Source organism: Macrotis lagotis, chromosome 2 (assembly GCF_037893015.1).
Source record: "Macrotis lagotis isolate mMagLag1 chromosome 2, bilby.v1.9.chrom.fasta, whole genome shotgun sequence".
NCBI classification, from domain to species: domain Eukaryota; kingdom Metazoa; phylum Chordata; class Mammalia; order Peramelemorphia; family Peramelidae; genus Macrotis; species Macrotis lagotis.
The window spans coordinates 128,778,329-128,797,567 of NC_133659.1; the positions used below are offsets into that span (position 1 = coordinate 128,778,329).

The window sequence follows — 19,239 nt, forward strand, 5'->3', positions numbered from 1 at the left end:
ATTATCAGTCAAGTTGTGGCAAAAGACCTGTTGAGGTTTTTTTTAGGCTTTTGCAAGGCAAATGCGGTTAAGTGGCTTGCCCAAGGCCACATAGCTAGGTTAATTATTAAGTGTCTAAGGTTGGATTTGAACTCAGGTCCTCCTGACTCCAGGGTAGATGCTTTATCCATGGCACCACCTAGCTGCCCTAAAGGTCCTATTTTTTACACTATTTATCATTTTCTTCAAAGGGCCAACTGATGCTAGTTTGTCTGATAGATTTCAATAAAATCCCATGAAATGTTTGTCTAGAGTAAGTAGATGTAGTTGTACCCCTTCATCAGATTTAATTTGGGTACAGATAATAAAGAAAACATTTCCTTAGATCCTAATTCTTTCTCTCTCCCTAATATTTATTCAGGACAACAGCTCTCCATTAAGAGCTAGACCCCAGTGGCCACAGAAGTATCAATGAACTATATATGTCACAACTTAAATGTGATTTCCAGATATAAAGATTAAAAATGCAACATGTTAAATTTGTTCTAAACACTCTAATTTGCACAAGTTTATAGAATTTTAAGATGGGAAGGAACTTTTAAAGGGTAGTCTAATTCAATCCTTCTCTCCAATCTCCATCTCACAGATGAAGAAACTGTAAACTTAAAGAAGGGAAGTGACTTGGCCAAGATTACATAGATTTAACCTCAAGACTTCTAATTTCAAATTCAGTGTTCTTTTCCAATATGCCATACTCCTAATTTATTTGAACGGAAATATATACATATTATTTTACAAAGACAAATAATATTAATTACATAAAAATAAATTTATTGACTTTTTGCATTTATTTCCATTATGTTTGATTCACTGCTGTTTGTCTCAGTCACTTTATCCTTCTCTTTTTATCTTTTCAACAATGTGTCATCTTTACAGCTATTCAGTGAGATTATAGAATATATCTAAATTTCACACAATCTAGAGCTGGGGAAAATGTGTGGTCAATATATAATATATAACTTGATGCTAATTATAGTAATGGAAACTATGCAAATTCAATTCACAGAATAAACTTTATGCTTAAATCACACTCACAAAGAAGAAAAAGGAAGTGGCTTATTTCTACTTAAAAAAATTTAGGGGAAAAATGTCAAAACTTCATGCTTGTCAGAATACTTCAGAGTTGGCAACATTTCCTTTCACCGGATCTATAATAGTTTCTTTTTTCTCTGACATTTCATTTATGACCTCTTTTCCTTCCATCTTCTCTCTCTCTCTCCCCCGCCATATACAGACATACACACACACACACACACACACACACAAGAGTGTATGCATGCAATTTTCCTCAGATGCTCTCCAGGTGGGGATGGCAGCTTTCTTTTAGGCAATGTGTGAAACCTGAGGTGATTTCTGTAAAAAAGATCAGTTTCAACATCCAAATTTGGAAATCCAACATCAGGGATGTCCAATACCTTCTCCAACTGTGGCACTCATAAACTTCATTTGATCTGTTTCAGCCATGACAGAAAGAATGCAGGGTAGTTCCATCTTACAGAGATGAGCAAATTGAGACATGAAGTTTTGCGTGACTATAGGGAGAGGACCACACTTCAGATTACTATCTAAAAATAGTACTTTTTCTAAAAGAAAAACTGTTTCCAAACTAACAGGTTCTTTAGTTGGAAGACAACTCTTCTACAGGTAGTGAGAATAAGATACACTCAAACTGGAGAAACATAACATAAACATATAATCTGTTTCATTTTGGTTCTTTTATTTTCCAAAAAAAGTAAAATGTTTGACTGTTACTATACAAAGTTCCAGAGAAACTAAGGATTCTCCAGCAATTGTTCATGTTTACCATCTTGAAAAAACAAATTATCAAACGAAAATGTCAAGGTTTTCTTTGCATACAAACAAATGATACAATCAACACATTCTTCCACAGAGCAAAAATGCAGATAGTGACACTATCAGCTGAAGGATTGACGAAGTTTTTCATACATCATTTGGTCCTAAAGATACCACAGAGAGAAGAGAGACAAATAAGAGAGCATTAGGTTATCACTGTGGAACACTGACACTGCTTGTTCTTTAATCTAATACCTACCTTTCCACAGGTGACCTTTAAAGTTGTTTGTGTAAAACACAGGGTCGTAAAAGAGAATTATTTAGTAAAATTTTGGGGGAAAAGTAAAATTATAAACTGTATTGAGTGAGAACTGGGCAGCAAAGCAGAAATGGGAACCTTGGCCATATATTACTGGCTAAATGAAATTGGTTGTAGAACCCATTTGAATATTCTTTTAAATCATAAATGGTGTGTCTCTGGTATCAAGCCAAATCTCTGCTTTCTCTTTGTCTTGTATTCAATCTGATTTTGTTTTCTATTAGCACTTCACAGCTAATTTTTCACCAGAATTCAACTACCCCAGGAAAGCAAATGAATATGGAACAAACTAGCTTTAGGAAAGGTAAGCAGGAGTAGTGTCTTAGAGACTGCCTGCATGGTGTAGTATGCTATAGGACTATAGCAACAGAAAAGACTGCTCAGGGAAGGACTATGCCTGAGTGCTCTTTTACACTCAATATCAGACCGCTCTTTGGTCAGATGCAGTTCTTAGAAACTAAGGCCAGGATGTACAGGAGAAATGTAGTAATTATTAGGAAATCATTTGAGAACAAAGTACTCCAGAGCTAATGGAGGCATTGGTTCTCTTTCCTTAATATTTTCTTTCCTGGTTCTGAATATGGACATAGGTAATTGCATCTGTAATAATTTTTAAGATAGAAGGGATGGGAATTCAGGGAAGCCTGGAAGGATTTGAATGAACTGATGCACAGCGAGATGAGCAGAACTAGAAGAACACTGTACACTCTAACAGCAACATGGGGGTGATGCTCAACCTTGATGGACTTGCTCGTTCCATTAGTGCAACAATCAGGCACAATTTGGGGGGTATCAGCGATGGCGAATACCATCTGTATCCAGAGACAGAATTGTAGAGTTTAAACAAAGACCAAACACCTTTAATTTAAAAAAAAAAAACACGTTATCTTATTATGTAATTTTCCTATCTCTTATACTTTATTTTTTTTCTGTAAGGATATGTTTTCTTTTTCATCACATTCAACTTGGATCAATGTATACCATGGAAACAATGGAAAGCCTAACAGACTACCTTCTGTGGGGGGAAGGAAGTGAGATCAGGGGAAAAATTATAAAATTCAAAATAAATAAATAAATTTAAAATAAAAACCATGCATATTATTGCTCACATCTAAAATTATCTATCACATTCAGCATTTAGAGTCCATCATGTTCATATACCATATTTGGTTTAGTCATTCTCTAGCAGGTGGTACTCTTATTTTCCAGGTTCTTTCTACTATGAAAAGAGCTGGCATAAATATTTTTGTACATGTGGATCTTTTCCCTTCTTTCCCTCCACCCCTTATTCTGATTGACTGAGAGTCCATCCTCTAGGTCAACACTCTAGGTCTTCACATTAGTATTCTTTTTTTCCCCCAAGGCAATGGGATTAGGTGATTTGCCCAAGGCCACACAGCTAGGTAATTATTAAGTGTCTGAGGTCAAATTTGAACTCAGGTCCCTCCTGACTACAGGGCCAGTGCTCTGTCGACTGTGCCCCCTTGCTGTCTCTCATTAGCATTTTAATTAAAACCTGAGCAACAATTTACACTAATTAATATTTATTGTGTACCTATTATGTGCCACTGGAGATAAAAAAAAAAGAAAAATTTCCACCTTCAAGGAATTTACAATCTAATGGAGGAGACGACATGCATACAAATAGATATTTATTTATCCTGTTTAAAGCTTGCTTTATACATATATAAAATGAAACACATTTATGGACAAGAACAATGTGGCAATTTATTTTGACTACGTATACTACAAGAGTTTAGGTTCTGTTCTTTTTTTCTCTTTAGAGGAGATAGGTCACACAGCTAGGTGATTATTAAGAACCTGATGCTGGATTTGAACTCAAGTTCTCCTGACTCCAGGGCTGGTGCTTTATCCACTTCGCCACCTAGCTGCCCCTGCAACATCCTTTGGAAGCTGGAAAACAGTTCTTGAGTTCAAATCTGGCCTCAGACACTTACTATCTATGTGATGCTGGGAAAGTCATTTAACCCTCTTTGCCTGTTTTCTCCTATATAAAATGAGTTAGAGAAAAGAAAACCCAAAATGGGGCAACAAAGAGACAGACCTGGCTGAACGGATTGAACAACAACAGGGGATGAGGAAGGAGGCTCCAGGAATGGGAGAGGAGATTCCATGAACAAAAGCTCAGGTGAGGTGAAGACACTGTTGGGTGTGGTGCTACAGTAAATATCTCATTCAGTTAGAATAATGAGAAAAATACAACTAATAAGACCCAGCTCTAACTGTGGTCACCGAAGCTATGGAGCATACCACAAGCAATCAATCCATTCTATATGATTGTTAAAGATTTTGAAGTAAGATTTTTCAATTGATAATAATATTGCAAGAAAATCTGGAGTTGGAAGTAGTAAATAGTTAATGATTTAAAAGCTGTTTTTAATAAGATAAAAAACAAGTTGTCTTGGCCAAGAAACATTATACTTTGTAAATGCTATCCAAAGAGCCTGGAAACAATAAGAGACCCAAGTGAACATGGACTTCCTAACTATTCAATTCAGATTCATCTTTGTATATGGATATCATCCCTGTGATAATCTTCACAAGAACCGGTTTCATTTCCTAACAACAAGTCTTTCTCATTCATTAATTACAAATAGAACACATCAACAATCAGAAGTGAACATTCAAAACCAGACATCTCATATGACAAAGGGAAAAGAGAAAACATCGTGGTAATTTCTTAATCTCATTCCTATCAAAAGGTGAAGATATTATTTCTACTTCATTGAAATGAATACATAAATTAATAGTTTTCTAACCAATGCAAAGCTTAAGTTTAGCAAAACCACATTATGATTAGAAGCCACTAGGTAAGAAATATGGGTCCAATAGATACTTGAATGGATAATTATTTAAGTTCAGCTAGTTGTTTGGTAAATTTAAAAAAATTATCTTCATCTATAGAATGTTAGCACTGCAACAGATGTGAAATAATTTCATGGATAATAAAACAGAAGAAAATTTTTTTCAATTTGTTCCTAATTTTAATGATAATCAAATAACTTTATTTCACCACATAATGTGTTTCTGTTTCATTTTCTACCCAAACATCCCTCCTGACTCTAGGAGGAGCAGTATTGCTGGATTTTTCATTTCATGTATGCAGTGTGGGATTCTCTTGGAAAAGAGATAATATGTTGAAAAGAGGTCAAAAATGGCTCCCATTTTTTTTACTTAAAGGGCATTTCTTACCTCTTTTGATGTAGAAGGTTTCACTTTCTTAAAAGCTTCTTCAAAGTGCTCCTGGCTAACCATAACTTCTCCTATAGAGGAAAACATACACACATAGTCTGACTTAGAATAACAGAATGTTAGGGCTTAGAGGTAATCCAGTCCAAAGTTCTGATTTTACAAATAAGGAAACAGGCCTCTGAAGGTGAGGTCATTTGGTTAACTAGAACTAAAATCCAGATTTGTTGAACTGCAACATCATTCCTTCTTTCCACTGTGCCTTCCTTACTGAATAGGATTTAATAACCTAATTCTTAAGGACAGATTAACTCAAAGAGAATATCAAAGAACAATATATTTTCAATAGTCTTTGATGAAATTATCCTACAGAAACATTTTCATGCAAGTTCTCAGAGCTAGGATTTTGTTTCAGCATTAAATAAATCAGTATAAGCAACCCTAAAAAAAGGGCATCCTTTCATATATTTTTATGAATCATGTATCTTTACTCATTTTTTGGGGTTGTTTTTTTTTTTAGGTTTTTGCAAGGCAAACGGGGTTAAGTGCTTGCCCAAGGCCACACAGCTAGTTAATTATTAAGTGTCTGAGTCCAGATTTGAACCCAGGTACTCCTGACTCCAGGGCTGGTGCTTTATCTGCTATGCCACCTAGCTGCCCCTTTTTAGGTTTTTTTGCAAGGCAATGGGGTTAAATGGCTTGCCCAAGGTCACAGAGGTAGGTAATTATTAAGTGTCTGAGGCTGGATTTGAACTCAGGTACTGCTGACTCCAGGGCTGGTGCGCTATCCACTGCGCCACCTAGCTACCCCGTTTACTCATTTTTTTTAAAATTTTTACTAAGACAAACGAGGTTAAGTGGCTTGCCCAAGGCCACACAGCTAGGTAATTATTGTCTGAGACCGGATTCGAACCCAGATACTCCTGACTCCAGGGCCGGTGTTTTATCCACTACGCCACCTAGCCACCCTCCGTTGACTCATTTTAAAAAGAAAGTAACAGTCTATGTAGAATAAGATTTTCTACTGGTAGATCTCCCAAGACAACTAACATGAAAATATGGACATTAGGATAACAAGTTCATGGATGAAGTAGGATCATTACTATAGTTAAAACAGAGGAAAGTGATCCCTCTGATTAAGTGAAAAACAGCCAAGTTTCTCCTATATTTCCTTCATTTAGACATATTTAGTGAGACTCAGTTTCACTTCACTAATTTATTAGTCTCCTCTCAGTTTCACAAGAGCTATCCTGCTTCAGTTCCTCACAAAACAGTATTTATTTATCAAAAGTATCTCCTTTGTGCTAGATCCCCATGTTTACTCTCTAAAAGCTTCCAATACTTTCTGAGTCATCAAAACATTCATGTCTTGTTTCATTTTTCAGGTGATAATCTTAAGTGTCTGAGGCTGGATTTGAACTCAGGTCCTTCTAATTCCAGGGCAGGTGCTCTATCTACTACTCCACCTAGCTGCCCCTGGATGATAATCTTATGAGGATAGGTGCTATTACTCCTATTTGTCCTGATTAGTTTAAGCAATCAGGCTAAGTACACTGAGCTAATGCATCAGACCTGGGACCTCTACATTCCACTTGTGAGTTTGTATAATGGCACAATCTGCAACAAGCAGTGGATAAAGGCTTGCAAAAGAATCAGTCCCATTTCTTTGCAGGTATATAAATACTCTATTCAAGAAAGTTTTTTTTGAATTTCCTACGTTATGAAGCTAATTGAATTAGTTATGTTAAAATATTTTTCAGTCTGCTCTACCATCAGGTATTTTGTTTTAATCTTTTTGTTTAAACCTGTTATTTCATCCTTGTAGAACTACTGGTACAGAAATTTTCTCCACAATGTAGATTCAACACTGTAATTTATAGTCTTTGATAGAACCAAAGCACTAAAAGGCTTAGAGACTTGATGGTGGCAATATATAAGCAAATGTTATATACAAACCAACTCAAGACCCTGATAGAGAAGGGAAACTTTTAACTTTTTCCTAAAAAGAATAAAATCTCATCACAGATTTTATTTCTTGTCTGTTGAGACTTTCTCTTAAAGTTTTAGCCTTCTACAGAGAGATGAAAGAGGAAATTAAGGACATTACTTCAGAATGTTTCCAAATGAACAGTCTTAGGAATAAGTCCCTATACTGAATAGTCTACAGTCAAATAAACTACAAAAAAGAAATAAATCTCCTGATAAAAGTAACATACTGTAGAAAAGGATATTCATTTATGTCTATAAGATTAGTATTGAAGGAGGCTAGGTGGCGCAGTGAATAGAGCACCGGCCTTGGAGTCAGGAGTACCTGGGTTCAAATCCAGTCTCAGACACTTAATAATTACCTAGTCATGTAGCCTTGGGCAAGCCACTTAGCCCCATTGTCTTGAAAAATCTAAAAAAAACAAAATTAATATTGAAAGATGACTTGGAAAAGTTAAAATTTAATAAGAATATTATGTTATGTTTCTTTTTTTGTTTTTGCAAGGCAATGGGATTAGATTAAGCGACTTGCCCAACATTACAGTTGGGTAATTAGAATTAGTTAATGTCTGAGGTCATATTTGAATTCAGGTCCTCCTGACTCCAGGGCTGGTACTCTTTCCATTGCACCACCTAGGTGCCCCTATCAAATTGTTCCTTAAACTAATCAGAAACTTACTTTAAAGCTAGAGGAATTATCTTCCACCAAAGTGGATCTCAATCTCTCTAAATTATAGTTACACTGGGCCATGTGAGCAAGCAAGATGGCACACTAGATTTTATCCAATCTCCACAACTTCTCGAAGTTCTCCATTTCAGAAATTATGTGCCAAAGATAAAGCAACTTCAGTTGTCTCCCTGGTACATGGCATCAAGAATCTAAGTCAAGAACTGATATTCATTGACCCTAAGCTCACTCAGCAATTTCTATCTTAACTCCTCACTAGTGGCAGCAAGGTTACACCAGCAGACCTAAGGACAGAAGATAGACTTACATCAAAACCTCCATGCCACCTGTTCTCCCCTCCCTCTTTCCAGTGCAATGGAGACCCTAGCTCTAGGCTATGGTCTTGATGGTCAGCATAACCACTGCTCTTTAGGAGCAACCTAGAAAACCAGTGCTATAAAGCTCTGAACTTACAGTGCTGGGCCAGAGAACTGAGGAAAAAGGGACTGGCACCAATAGCCAGAACAGGATATTGTGTGGGTGGGTGGGGTGTGTGCAGCACTCTATAAAGTCTAGGAAAGACAGAATCCTATGGAATTGAGAACATGGAACCATAAAAAAACTATTCCTGAGTGGTTGAAAATAGAAGTGAGAGTGAAGAGCAGAATCTATGTGTTGTACAACAAAAATGAACAGATTAAAACAATTTGGATCTACAATGGCAAGGCTAACCAAAGAAACAAAAGAACGTTAGATTGAGAATGCAAATACACAGAAGAGAAGGACAACCCATTTATGTAATCCTGGATAAGTCATCTCCTTGGGCAATGGTTTTCCTCATCTATAAAATGAGGGAATTTGGCATCTGAAATTCTTTTCAACTCTGGAAACTTCTGGGCAGTAAAGTAATGCAACATTGATCAGACATTAGAAAGATTTCTACATATAAGAGAGATTCAATTAATGCTGACTGCTCATTGCTTAAGAGCCTGAATTCAAAATTTAAACTTGCATTCATAAATATGTGAATCTACAGGGGCTTGTTAATCTCTACTGAAGATAGATCTAAATAGTCATCAATTGCAGTTATCTTGGCAGAATGTTATCAAATGTTGTTTTGACATATGACGAAACAGGGCAGCTAGGTGGCACAGTGGATAGAGCACTGGCCCAAGAGTCAGGAGGATCTGAGTTTAAATCTGGGCTCAGAACTTAATATTTACTTAGCTGTGTAATCCTGGGCAAGTAACTTAATCCCATTGCCTTGCAAAAACAAAACAAAACCAACAAAAAAAGGAAAGTCAAAAAAAAAAAAAAAAAAAAGCAAAGCAAATGTGCATGTTGTCCAAGCCCTGGGCACACTGGCAGGCTTTCAGATAAAATGGTAATATATAGACCCCACACAAGTTCTCCTAGGCAGCGGAAGTTTTTTTTCCCCTAAGGAAAAGTATGCCAGGCATGAGAGAAAAACTGAAGGTCATAAATTGAAAGTAGAAAAGAGAAGGGCTTCTAGACATAAATGCCAGCCACCTCTGAATCTTGCCAGCTGTGTCACCATCATTTCTCATATTTGCACCTTATTTTAGAGGAGTTTTTCTCATCTCATCCCCAGTCCCTCCTCCAGCCTTCCTAAAGCAGGTCAGGTGATGGTATCAGGAAGGTGACTGTGACTTGCTCCAGGTCATGTGGGTAGTAGGGAAATAGAGTCAAGTCTAAGAATCCAGAGCTCTTCAGAATGAGCCATGTGGCCAAAGTGATATAATATGAAAGGCGAGCAATGGCAAAACTTTGAGAATGGTCCCAAATTTTTATATACAGAACATTCTTTTAAAATGAAAAAAAAGAGGAGTCAACTGGTAGGGAAATTCTTCCTCTGGAGAGATTTCCCCAAAATAAAAATTAAGCTGGAATTGAGGGCCTGAAGACACATTTACCTTTTTTATTACCATTCTTGTCACTTGCCATTTCTTGTCTCAAGACACAGATGGAAGCTTCTCTTATCAGAAGATAAAGATCGGCACCACTGCAAACATAGAAAAATAGGTGTTTAGATGTCTATGTTCATCTTGTTACCTAAAATGATCACATGCACTGGAAACTGTAAAGAGAGGACTATTTCTGACTGAGGCAAAAATCACATGTTGATCAAAAACATCTCCAACTAAACAGAATGAACTGACCAGAACTGGAAGGAAGGTGATTTGAGATTTTTTGCATATACTTCTTCTACTCTTCTTTTTTTTTTTAAAAGGTTTTTGCAAGGCAATGGGGTTAAGTGGCTTGCCAAAGGCCAAACAGCTAGGTAATTATTAAGTGTCTGAGACCGGATTTGAACCCAGGTACTCCTGACTCCAAGGCTGGTGCTTTATCACTACGCCACCTAGCCGCCCCCTTCTACTCTTCTTAAAGTCAATACAACAACTATTTAAGCAAGACACAGAAAGTTGACAGGACTTTGACTATTTTATTATTTTTAAAACGTGCTCTGGTACAAGATTAACTTGTTATACTCAATTGAATGCTCTGAGTCAACAGAAACAGTGAATTCTGTTTTGCCTATATTACAGAATTAAATCTTTTTTTTTTTAACACATATGAAGGAATGGTTGTTTTGACAAAGAGCTAGTTATTAAAAGACCCCCAGTTCTTCCTCTGGCATGCCATGATCTCTGGATGAAAAAGAACTCACAACTTATTTACTATATAAGACTGAAGGACTGCTTATTAAATACATGAAGCTAAAAGACCCTCAAAAACGAAGAAATATTAATTTTGGGGACTGCAATTAAGGAATTTTATGGTTCTAATAACATACAGGGATTTTTTGTAAGGCAGTAGGGTTAAGTGACTTGCCCAAGGTCACACAGCTAGGTAATTATAATGTGTCTGATAGTGTATTTGAATTCAGGTCCTCCTGATTTCAGGGCCGGTGCTCTATCCACTGAGCCACCTGGCTGTTCCAACATACTGTTTTTTTTTTAATTCCTTCTACCAACTTTTCTGTAAATGGTGTTACTGTCTGTTATCAAAACTGTCTTAATTGCTTTTTAGAAAAGGGACAGGATTTTTTATAATGGCACCAAAATTCTGCTCAGATTTTCAAGTGTGGTCAAGTAGGGAAAAGGATAAAACAAAGATCAGTAAAGCTCATTCCCAATTCTAGAAAACAGCTTAAGTTCTGTCAGTAGAGTAAACATTTCCCCAATTTATTTTCAAATACAAAAGTCAGCACATATTCTTATAGAAGATTTTTATATGGCTTATAAAATTTCCAAATCCATGAGACACAAAAATATTAGCTAATCTAGGTCAGAGAATTCACCATATCAACTCTATTTTTGTCACTATTAACTGGATTCTTCTGTTCTGTTTTCTTAATAGAACTATGAAGATAAAATAACTTTTACAAAACACATTGGCAATAGTGTTTAAAAACTCAAATATTTTAATAAATGGGAAGTATGAAAACCTGAAAAAACTTTAAATACTGTCCTTAATATGTGGCGGTCCTAATTTATTCACATTTGATTTCTTATATATCATACATTAAAAATAAAAACAGGACTAAAATTAAAAATGGATAATCGTAAGCCAATAAGTCACTATTTGTGAAAAATTTCAGTATTCCTATACAGAACATTTTGGCAATCACTTATCTTCTTTTACATCTTAGTAGAAAGGATAAACAGAATTTGTTCAGAATGGAAACAAGAAGAGAATTTAGGAATTAAAGGTCCACAAGATGAAATCTCACATTCACAATACACATTTCACTATCTCATCAAGAACATTCTTTTTATTTTAATTGGAGAAAACACTTACGAAAAGCAATCACATCTAGAGTCATAAGCAATGGACTCTAGACTGACAGAAACATCCAGAGGAGGTGTGGTTCCATTCTAAAGAAGGGAGAGAAATGAACAGTTTTCAGTGGAGTTTTGAAGGAATTCCTTTTTTGAGAGTTGACATGCATTGCACAATGTAACTGACAACTGATGGTACCTAAATATTTTAATTATTCCATCTCAGTTTAGAAATAGGAAATGAATTTTGCAAAGTCTATACTAAGGAAAATAATTCACACTCATGAATATTAAAGAATTTTGATGCTATTCACGGGGGGGGGGGGGGAGAAAAAAACTCTTACCAAAAGTGAAAATAGGTATGCATTTTCTTTTCTATGATTAAATTTGATACTATGATGGCATAATGACAAGTGAGATAGACTGGGACTTAAGAAAGCTTGGATTTATGCCCCCCCCCCTCCTCCATCATTTCTACAAGCTGAAGGAACAGGGGAAGGCCTTCAACTTCCCTATGGTAGTTTCCAGAATTATAAAATCCCTGTTTTGTGTGTATAATTCATTGGATTGTCATGAAGATCATTCTGCAAACATTCAAATGATATGTTAATGTCAACTCTCATTCAACTTCACAAGTCAGAAGCATCAAGAGGACACAGGGGAGTGCCAGGTTGGGTTCTGAGAAAGGAAAAGAGAGTCCCCACCCTAGAGAAGCTCACAATTTAATAATTCTAAGATTTTTTTTTTTGCCCCCAAAGAATAAGTCATTTAGTTAATATTGGGAGGGTTGCAGGAAGACAGGAAAACTAAGATAATTGGTCTGACTATTCTGAAATCAATTTGGAATTATGCTAGGATAAAAATGACTAAATGTTCACAAAAAACCCTAAGTACATACCTCAATGAGCTCAAAGTCAGTAAGAAAGGTCTTAGAATATTAAAACACAGACAGTAGCACTTTTTGTGTTATCAAAAAATTGTAAATAAATTAAATACTCCTAGAGCACATTAGGAAATGGCTAACATGATACATGATTATAAAAGAATATTATCTTGCTGAATATTGTACAATTGCAATAAGCAAACCTGGCTCCAAGAAAATGAAAGAATACAGGCTCATCTTTCATTGTCCAGAAGAGGAATGTTAATTAGGCTGTCAGATATGGTCAATGTATTGCCAGATTTTGTCAAACTTTTTATTTCCTCTTTCTTCTAAAATCTTCATGACAATGGAAAACTTATTGGGAAGGGAAAGATGGGAAAGGATAAATCCAGAAATGAATATGATGCTTTTAAAAATGCTTTTTAAAATAAAATTTTATCATGCTTCTATATTCATCTCTATTCCCAAACTATCTCACTGTAACCCATCCAGAGAATGGTTTCCTGTAAGAAAGCATTGAGAGAAAAAACAATCCAGCAATCCAACAAAAAACTGATTATTTTGGGACAGGTAGGTGGTGCAATGGATAGAGCACTAGTCCTGGAGTCAGGAGGACCTGAGTTCAAATCTAATAGATACTTAATAATTACCTAGATGTATGACCTTGGGCAAGTCATTTAACCCCATTGCCTGGCACCCCTACCCCCACAAATTGATATTTTATTGTTCTTTCCACTTATGTTGCTGTAGTCATTGTAAATATTTTTCCTTGGTTGTTTGTTTTTGTCCTTCATTGCTGAAGAGACCACAAGAAGCACATGATTGAATTTGAGTGAGGGGATAGCATGCTAAGTCACCAGTCTCACTTCCTCCGCCAGTCATCTGAATCCAGTCACCAGGATGACTGGAGAAGAACTCAGATGCAAGGCATCAGGGTTGTGACTTGCCCAAAGTCAAACAACTAGTAAATATCTGACACTGAATTCAAACTCCTGTCCTCCTGACTCCAAAACCAGTGCTCTATCCACTGTACCTTCTAGCTCTCCCTCCTGATTACTTTACTTTAAACAGTTTATATTACTCCTTTTCTGCTTCATTATACTCATATGCATTGTGTTTTAGAATAAGTTATATTTTACATTCATGAACCACTATTTATTTGAAGAATTCAATGAATCTCTTAATTTGTGTCCAATTCCTTGCTATTACAAATATTTTGGTACTTTATAAATCCATTCATTTTATCACTGACTTTTGGATGTGATAGGCATCAATTAAAAAAGAATGCTACTATACAGAAAAATGTTAGTCTTGATATTGAAAAGCAGTATTTAACACTGAATTCAGTGGTTTAAAACTCCAGACCTTTAGAAAGAGTTAGACTTCTAAAGATAAACAATATATAGTAAAGTTCTTTTAGTCTACTTTAGCAGGTTACATTTTTTTTAGAAAGATTATATTTATTTTGAGTTTTACAATATTTGCCCCATTCTTACCCCCCCCCCCACCAGAAAGCATTCTGTTAGTCATTCTTTCCATGGTATACATTGATCTCAGTTGAATGTGATGACAGAGAAATCATATACTTAAGGAAGAAAAATAAAGTAAAAGATAACAAAATTACATAATAAGATAACTCCCCCCCCCCATTTGAAAGTAATAGTCTTTGGTCTTTGTTCAAACTCCACAATTCTTTCTCTAAATATTCTCCATTGCAGACAGCCCAAAGCTGCCCCTGGTTGTTGCGCTGATGGAATGAGCAAGTCCATCAAGGTTGATCATCACCCCCATGTTGCTGTTAGGGTGTACAATGTTTTTCTGGTTCTGCTCATTTTGCTCAGCATCAGTTTATGCAAATCCTTCTGAGTTTCCCTGAATTCCCATCCCTCCTGGGTTTCTAATAGAACAATAGTGTTCTATGACATACATATACCACAGTTTGTTAAGGCATTCCCCAACTGAAGGACATTCACTTAATTTCCAATTCTTTGCCACCACAAACAGGGCTGCTATGAATATTTTTGTTCAGGTGATGTTTTTACCCTTTTTCATCATCTCTTCAGGGTATAGACCCAGTATTTTTGTTGCCCTTTGGGCATAATTCCAAATTTTTCTCCAGACAGGTTGGATGAGTTCACAGAGCCACCAACAATGTATTAGTGTCCCAGATTTCCCACATCCCTTCCAACATTGATCACTGTCCTTTCTGGTCATACTGGCTAGTCTGAGAGATACTTTAATTTTCATTTCTCTAATAAGTAAAGATTTAGAGCAATTTTTCATATAGGTAGCTTTGATTTCCTCATCTGTAAATTGCCTTTGCATATCCTTTGACCATTTGTCAATTGGGGAATGGTTTTTTTGAAAATTTGACTCAGTTCAATGTATATTTTAGAAATGAGTCCTTTGTCAAAAACACGTTGTAAAGATTGTTTCCCAATTTACTACATTTCTTTTGATCTCAGCTAACAATGATTTTGTCTGTGCAAAAGCTTTTTAATTTAACGTAATCAAAATCATCTAGTTTGTTTTTCATCTCTTCCTTGATCATAAACTGCTTCCCTTTCCACAGATCTGACAGGTAAACTACTCCTGATCTTCTAGTTTGCTTATATTGTTTTTTATGTCTAAATCCTGTATCCATTTTCATCTTATCTTGGTATAGGATGTGAGGTTTTGATCTAATCTAAGTTTCTTCCATACTAACTTCCAATTTTCCCAACAGTTTTTAATGAAGAGTTTTTATCCCAACAGGTGGACTCTTTGGGTTTATCAAGCAGCAGAATACTATGATCATTTCCTGCTATTGCACCTAGTCTATTCCACTGATCCATCACTCTATTTCTTAGTCAATACCAGACAGTTTTGATAACTGATGCTTTATAATCTTAGATCTGGTAAGGCTAAGCCACCTTCTTTTGCACTCTTTTTCATTGAATCCCTGGAAATTCTTGACTTTATTTCTTCATATAAATTTACTTACCACTTTTTCTTTTTTTTTTTTTTTGCAAGGCAAACGGGGTTAAGTGGCTTGCCCAAGGCCACACAGCTAGGTAATTATTAAGTGTCTGAGACCGGATTTGAACCCAGGTACTCCTGACTCCAGGGCCGGTGCTTTATCCACTACGCCACCTAGCTGCCCAACTTAGCACTTTTTCTAACTCATTAAAGTAATTTTTTAGTATTTTGATTGATAGGGCACTAAGCAAGTAGTTTAGTTTTGGTAGAATTATCATTTTTATTATATTAGCGTGACCTATCCATGAACAGTTGAAGTTTGATCAGTTATTTAAATTTGATGTTATTTGTGTGAGAAGTGTTTTGCAATTGTTTTCAAAAAGTTTTTGAGTCTGCCTTGACAGGTAGACTCCCAGGTATTTTATATTGTCTGAGGTTACTCTGAATGGGATTTCTCTTTCTAGCTCTTTCTGCTATATCATATATATAAATGTTGAGCATTTATGAGGGTTTATTTTATATTCTGCAACTTTGCTGAAGTTGCTAATTATTTCTAGTAGTTTTTTAGATGATTTTTTGGGATTCTCTAGGTATACCATCATGTCATCTGCCAAGAGTGAGTTTTGTCTCTTCCTTCCCAATTCTTAATTCTTTCAATTTCTTTTTCTTCTCTTATTGCTGAAGCTAACATTTCTAATACAATATTGTATAGTAGTGGTGATAATGGGTATCTTCCTTTCACCCCGATCTTATTGGGAATGCCTCTAGCCTAGCCCGGATGCACATAATGCTTGTTGATGGTTTCAAATAGATAAGCAGGTAACATTATCAATCAAGCATTAAAATCCCAACAATAAGCTAGCTTATTCAGTCTAATTTTGATTACTTGATTTTGATCCTGGGAAAATGGGAATTTAAATTTTTTTAATTATGAAAAAGATGTCAAGCTCCAAGTCAGGTACAGTTACAGAAAGAAAAAAACTTGGATGTTACTTTCAACTACTTTTTTTTTCATTTTAAAGATTTTAGAATTTTTCCCCTAACCTTACTCCCCCACCACAGAAGGCAATATACCAGTCTTTACATTGTTTCCATGGTATACATTGATCCAAATTGAATGTGATGAGAAAGAAATCATATCCTTAAGGAAGAAAAATAAAGTATAAGAGATAGCAAGATTATATAATAAGATATCAGGTTTTTTTCCCCCTAAATTAAAGGTAATAGTCCTTGGTCCTTGTTCAAATTCCACAATTCTTTCTCTGGATACAGTCTCCACTGCAGACAGCCTCAAATTATCCCTGACTGTTGTACTGATGGAATGAGCAAGTCCATCAAGGTTGATCATCAACCCATGTTTCTGTTCTGCTCATCTCACTCAACATCATCAACTACTTTTTAAAAATTATATACATTACAGTATGAATCACCTCAAAACAAGAAACTTTTTTCAAATGGTAAAAATAATTCCTTTTACTCACCTTTGTGATAGTTTTCAAGATAGCAAAACGATCTGCAGGGGATGGCAAACCCACAAAAAGTGTTTTATCTAGCCGGCCTGGACGCAAGATGGCCCGGTCAATAGAATCTAGTAAGAAAATGCAAATACTAATAAAAACAATTTCTATGAAAGCTAGAATAGAAGAACCACATACTTAACCACAACCAACTTTCACATGGTATTTTTATAAAAATACTCTTGTCAGAAACAAAATGTAGCTATGGTTCAGAATCTTGTTAGAACTTTTCTTTGGATAACTGCTGCACAAATATTAACAACACTGTTAAAGTGTGTACAACACTGTTAAAAGCATGAACTGAAGAGTTTAAGGAACAAAGAAGGGCAATCCATCTAACAGGAAGTTTTCTCATTATTAATCATTTCAGCAAGTTTAATGGTTATGAGTGGTCTTAAAGTTACTTTGGCCCTAGTTACAGGAACCTTGGAACTAATGTCAGTACAATCTCCTGGGATGGCCCAGAATGGTGATTCTTAAATTCCTTTTTAAAATTTTTTTAAGTTTAAGGCACTGGTTAAGTGACTTGCCCAAGGTCACACAGTTAAGCAATTATTAAGTATCTGAGGCAGGATTTGAACTCAGGTACTCCTGACTCCAGGTAAGATGCTCTATCTACTGCACCACCTAGCTGCTTCCCAATTCTTAAATTCTTACAAAATACTACTCAGTCTCATTCTTGGATTTTAGGTTTTGTAGAACTATCAGACAAAACAAGAGGTTTCTTATTCAATTTAAGTAATTGTGGCTATTAATTTCTTAAGCTTTGAAAATCACAGTATAGAAATAAAATATACAAAAATAACTGATTTCTTGTGCATTTAGGAATTTGTTAGCCAGAGGTGGTGAACAGATGGGCGACAGATTAGATATTTAGAGATAGTGATTTCTCAGCAGGAAACAACCCCTGTAGCTTGAAATAGGTATTCAGTTTAGACATAAAGGGTGATAGAGGATCAAGAAAGGAAGAAATTACCTATTAGACACATCTATAAATAGGGGAAGAGTTCATGACCAAAATGAACAAGATAGGTTCTCAGGAGGCAAAATGGATAATTCTGATTACATAAAATCAAAAAGGCTTTGTACAATCCAGACCAGTTCAGCTAAAATTAGAAGAGAAGCAGCAAACTGAGGGGGAAAAAAAATCTTTGCAGCAAGCTTCTCTGATTAAGCTCTCATTTTAAAGATATATATATATATATATATATATATATATATATATATATATATATATATATATAGAAACTTAGTTTAATTTTAAAAAAATAAGTCATTCTCCATATGATAACTAGTCAAAAGGCAGGTCATTTAAAGACTATTATTACCTTTAATTAAAAAAATGTTCTTATTATGTAATTTTGCTTTTAGACTTTATTTTGTTCCTTATGGATATGAATTTTACTCCAATAACAGTGTTTTGATTACTGATGTTTAACACAGGAAAAACAACTATTCTAGTACCTCAAATATGGTTGGAGAGTAATAAAAGTTTGCTGAACCGAATAAAAATTAAAGTTGGTTGCAACCAGACTACAGCTCTATTTCTTTAAGCTTCAATATCCTCACCTAAACAATAAGAAGCATGGAATAAACTATTTCAGATCTACATTTTCAACTATATAATTTTTGGAGGCAGTAAGTAAAAGGGCTCAAAAGGGAGCTTTATCTGATTTATGCAACATCTAGTAAGAAAATGCAAATACTAATTAAAAACAATTTCCATGAAAGCTAGAATAGAAGAACCACACCAAAACCAACTTTTACATGGTATTTTTATAAAATACTATTGTCAGAAAAGATGGATGGGAAAGATATAGAAGACATGATCCACAGAACTTGATAACTGAAATGAAGAGCCAAACTACACCAATATTTTAAACATGGAGGAATGAAAGATTGATGATGTCACTAACAAAAGGTACTGGAGGTTCAAAAAAATAGCTCTTTTATGTTAAGTCATGATAAGCTTGATTCAGACTCAATACTATAAAAAGCACTGGGTTTATTGTATAATCTTAGAAGAAATAAATGAATTGTGTTTATTTTTTAAATTTATTTGT

The 19,239-nt window shown here is 35.3% G+C and overlaps 1 protein-coding gene across 1 annotated transcript in view; it reads right to left on the reverse strand.

The window, feature by feature from the left end:
- Positions 1–1,735: 1,735 nt before the first annotated feature.
- The window catches only part of NVL (nuclear VCP like), an 80,081-nt gene continuing 62,577 nt past the window's right edge, over positions 1,736–19,239 (reverse strand). Inside the window, exons 19-23 of the mRNA XM_074222779.1 lie at positions 17,141–17,247; positions 11,838–11,914; positions 9,950–10,038; positions 5,366–5,436; positions 1,736–1,997 (exon numbers count right to left, since the gene is read on the reverse strand). Coding sequence (XP_074078880.1) covers positions 1,956–1,997; positions 5,366–5,436; positions 9,950–10,038; positions 11,838–11,914; positions 17,141–17,247 — 386 coding nt within the window. The 3' untranslated portion in view covers positions 1,736–1,955. The remainder of the gene's footprint in view (positions 1,998–5,365; positions 5,437–9,949; positions 10,039–11,837; positions 11,915–17,140; positions 17,248–19,239) is intronic.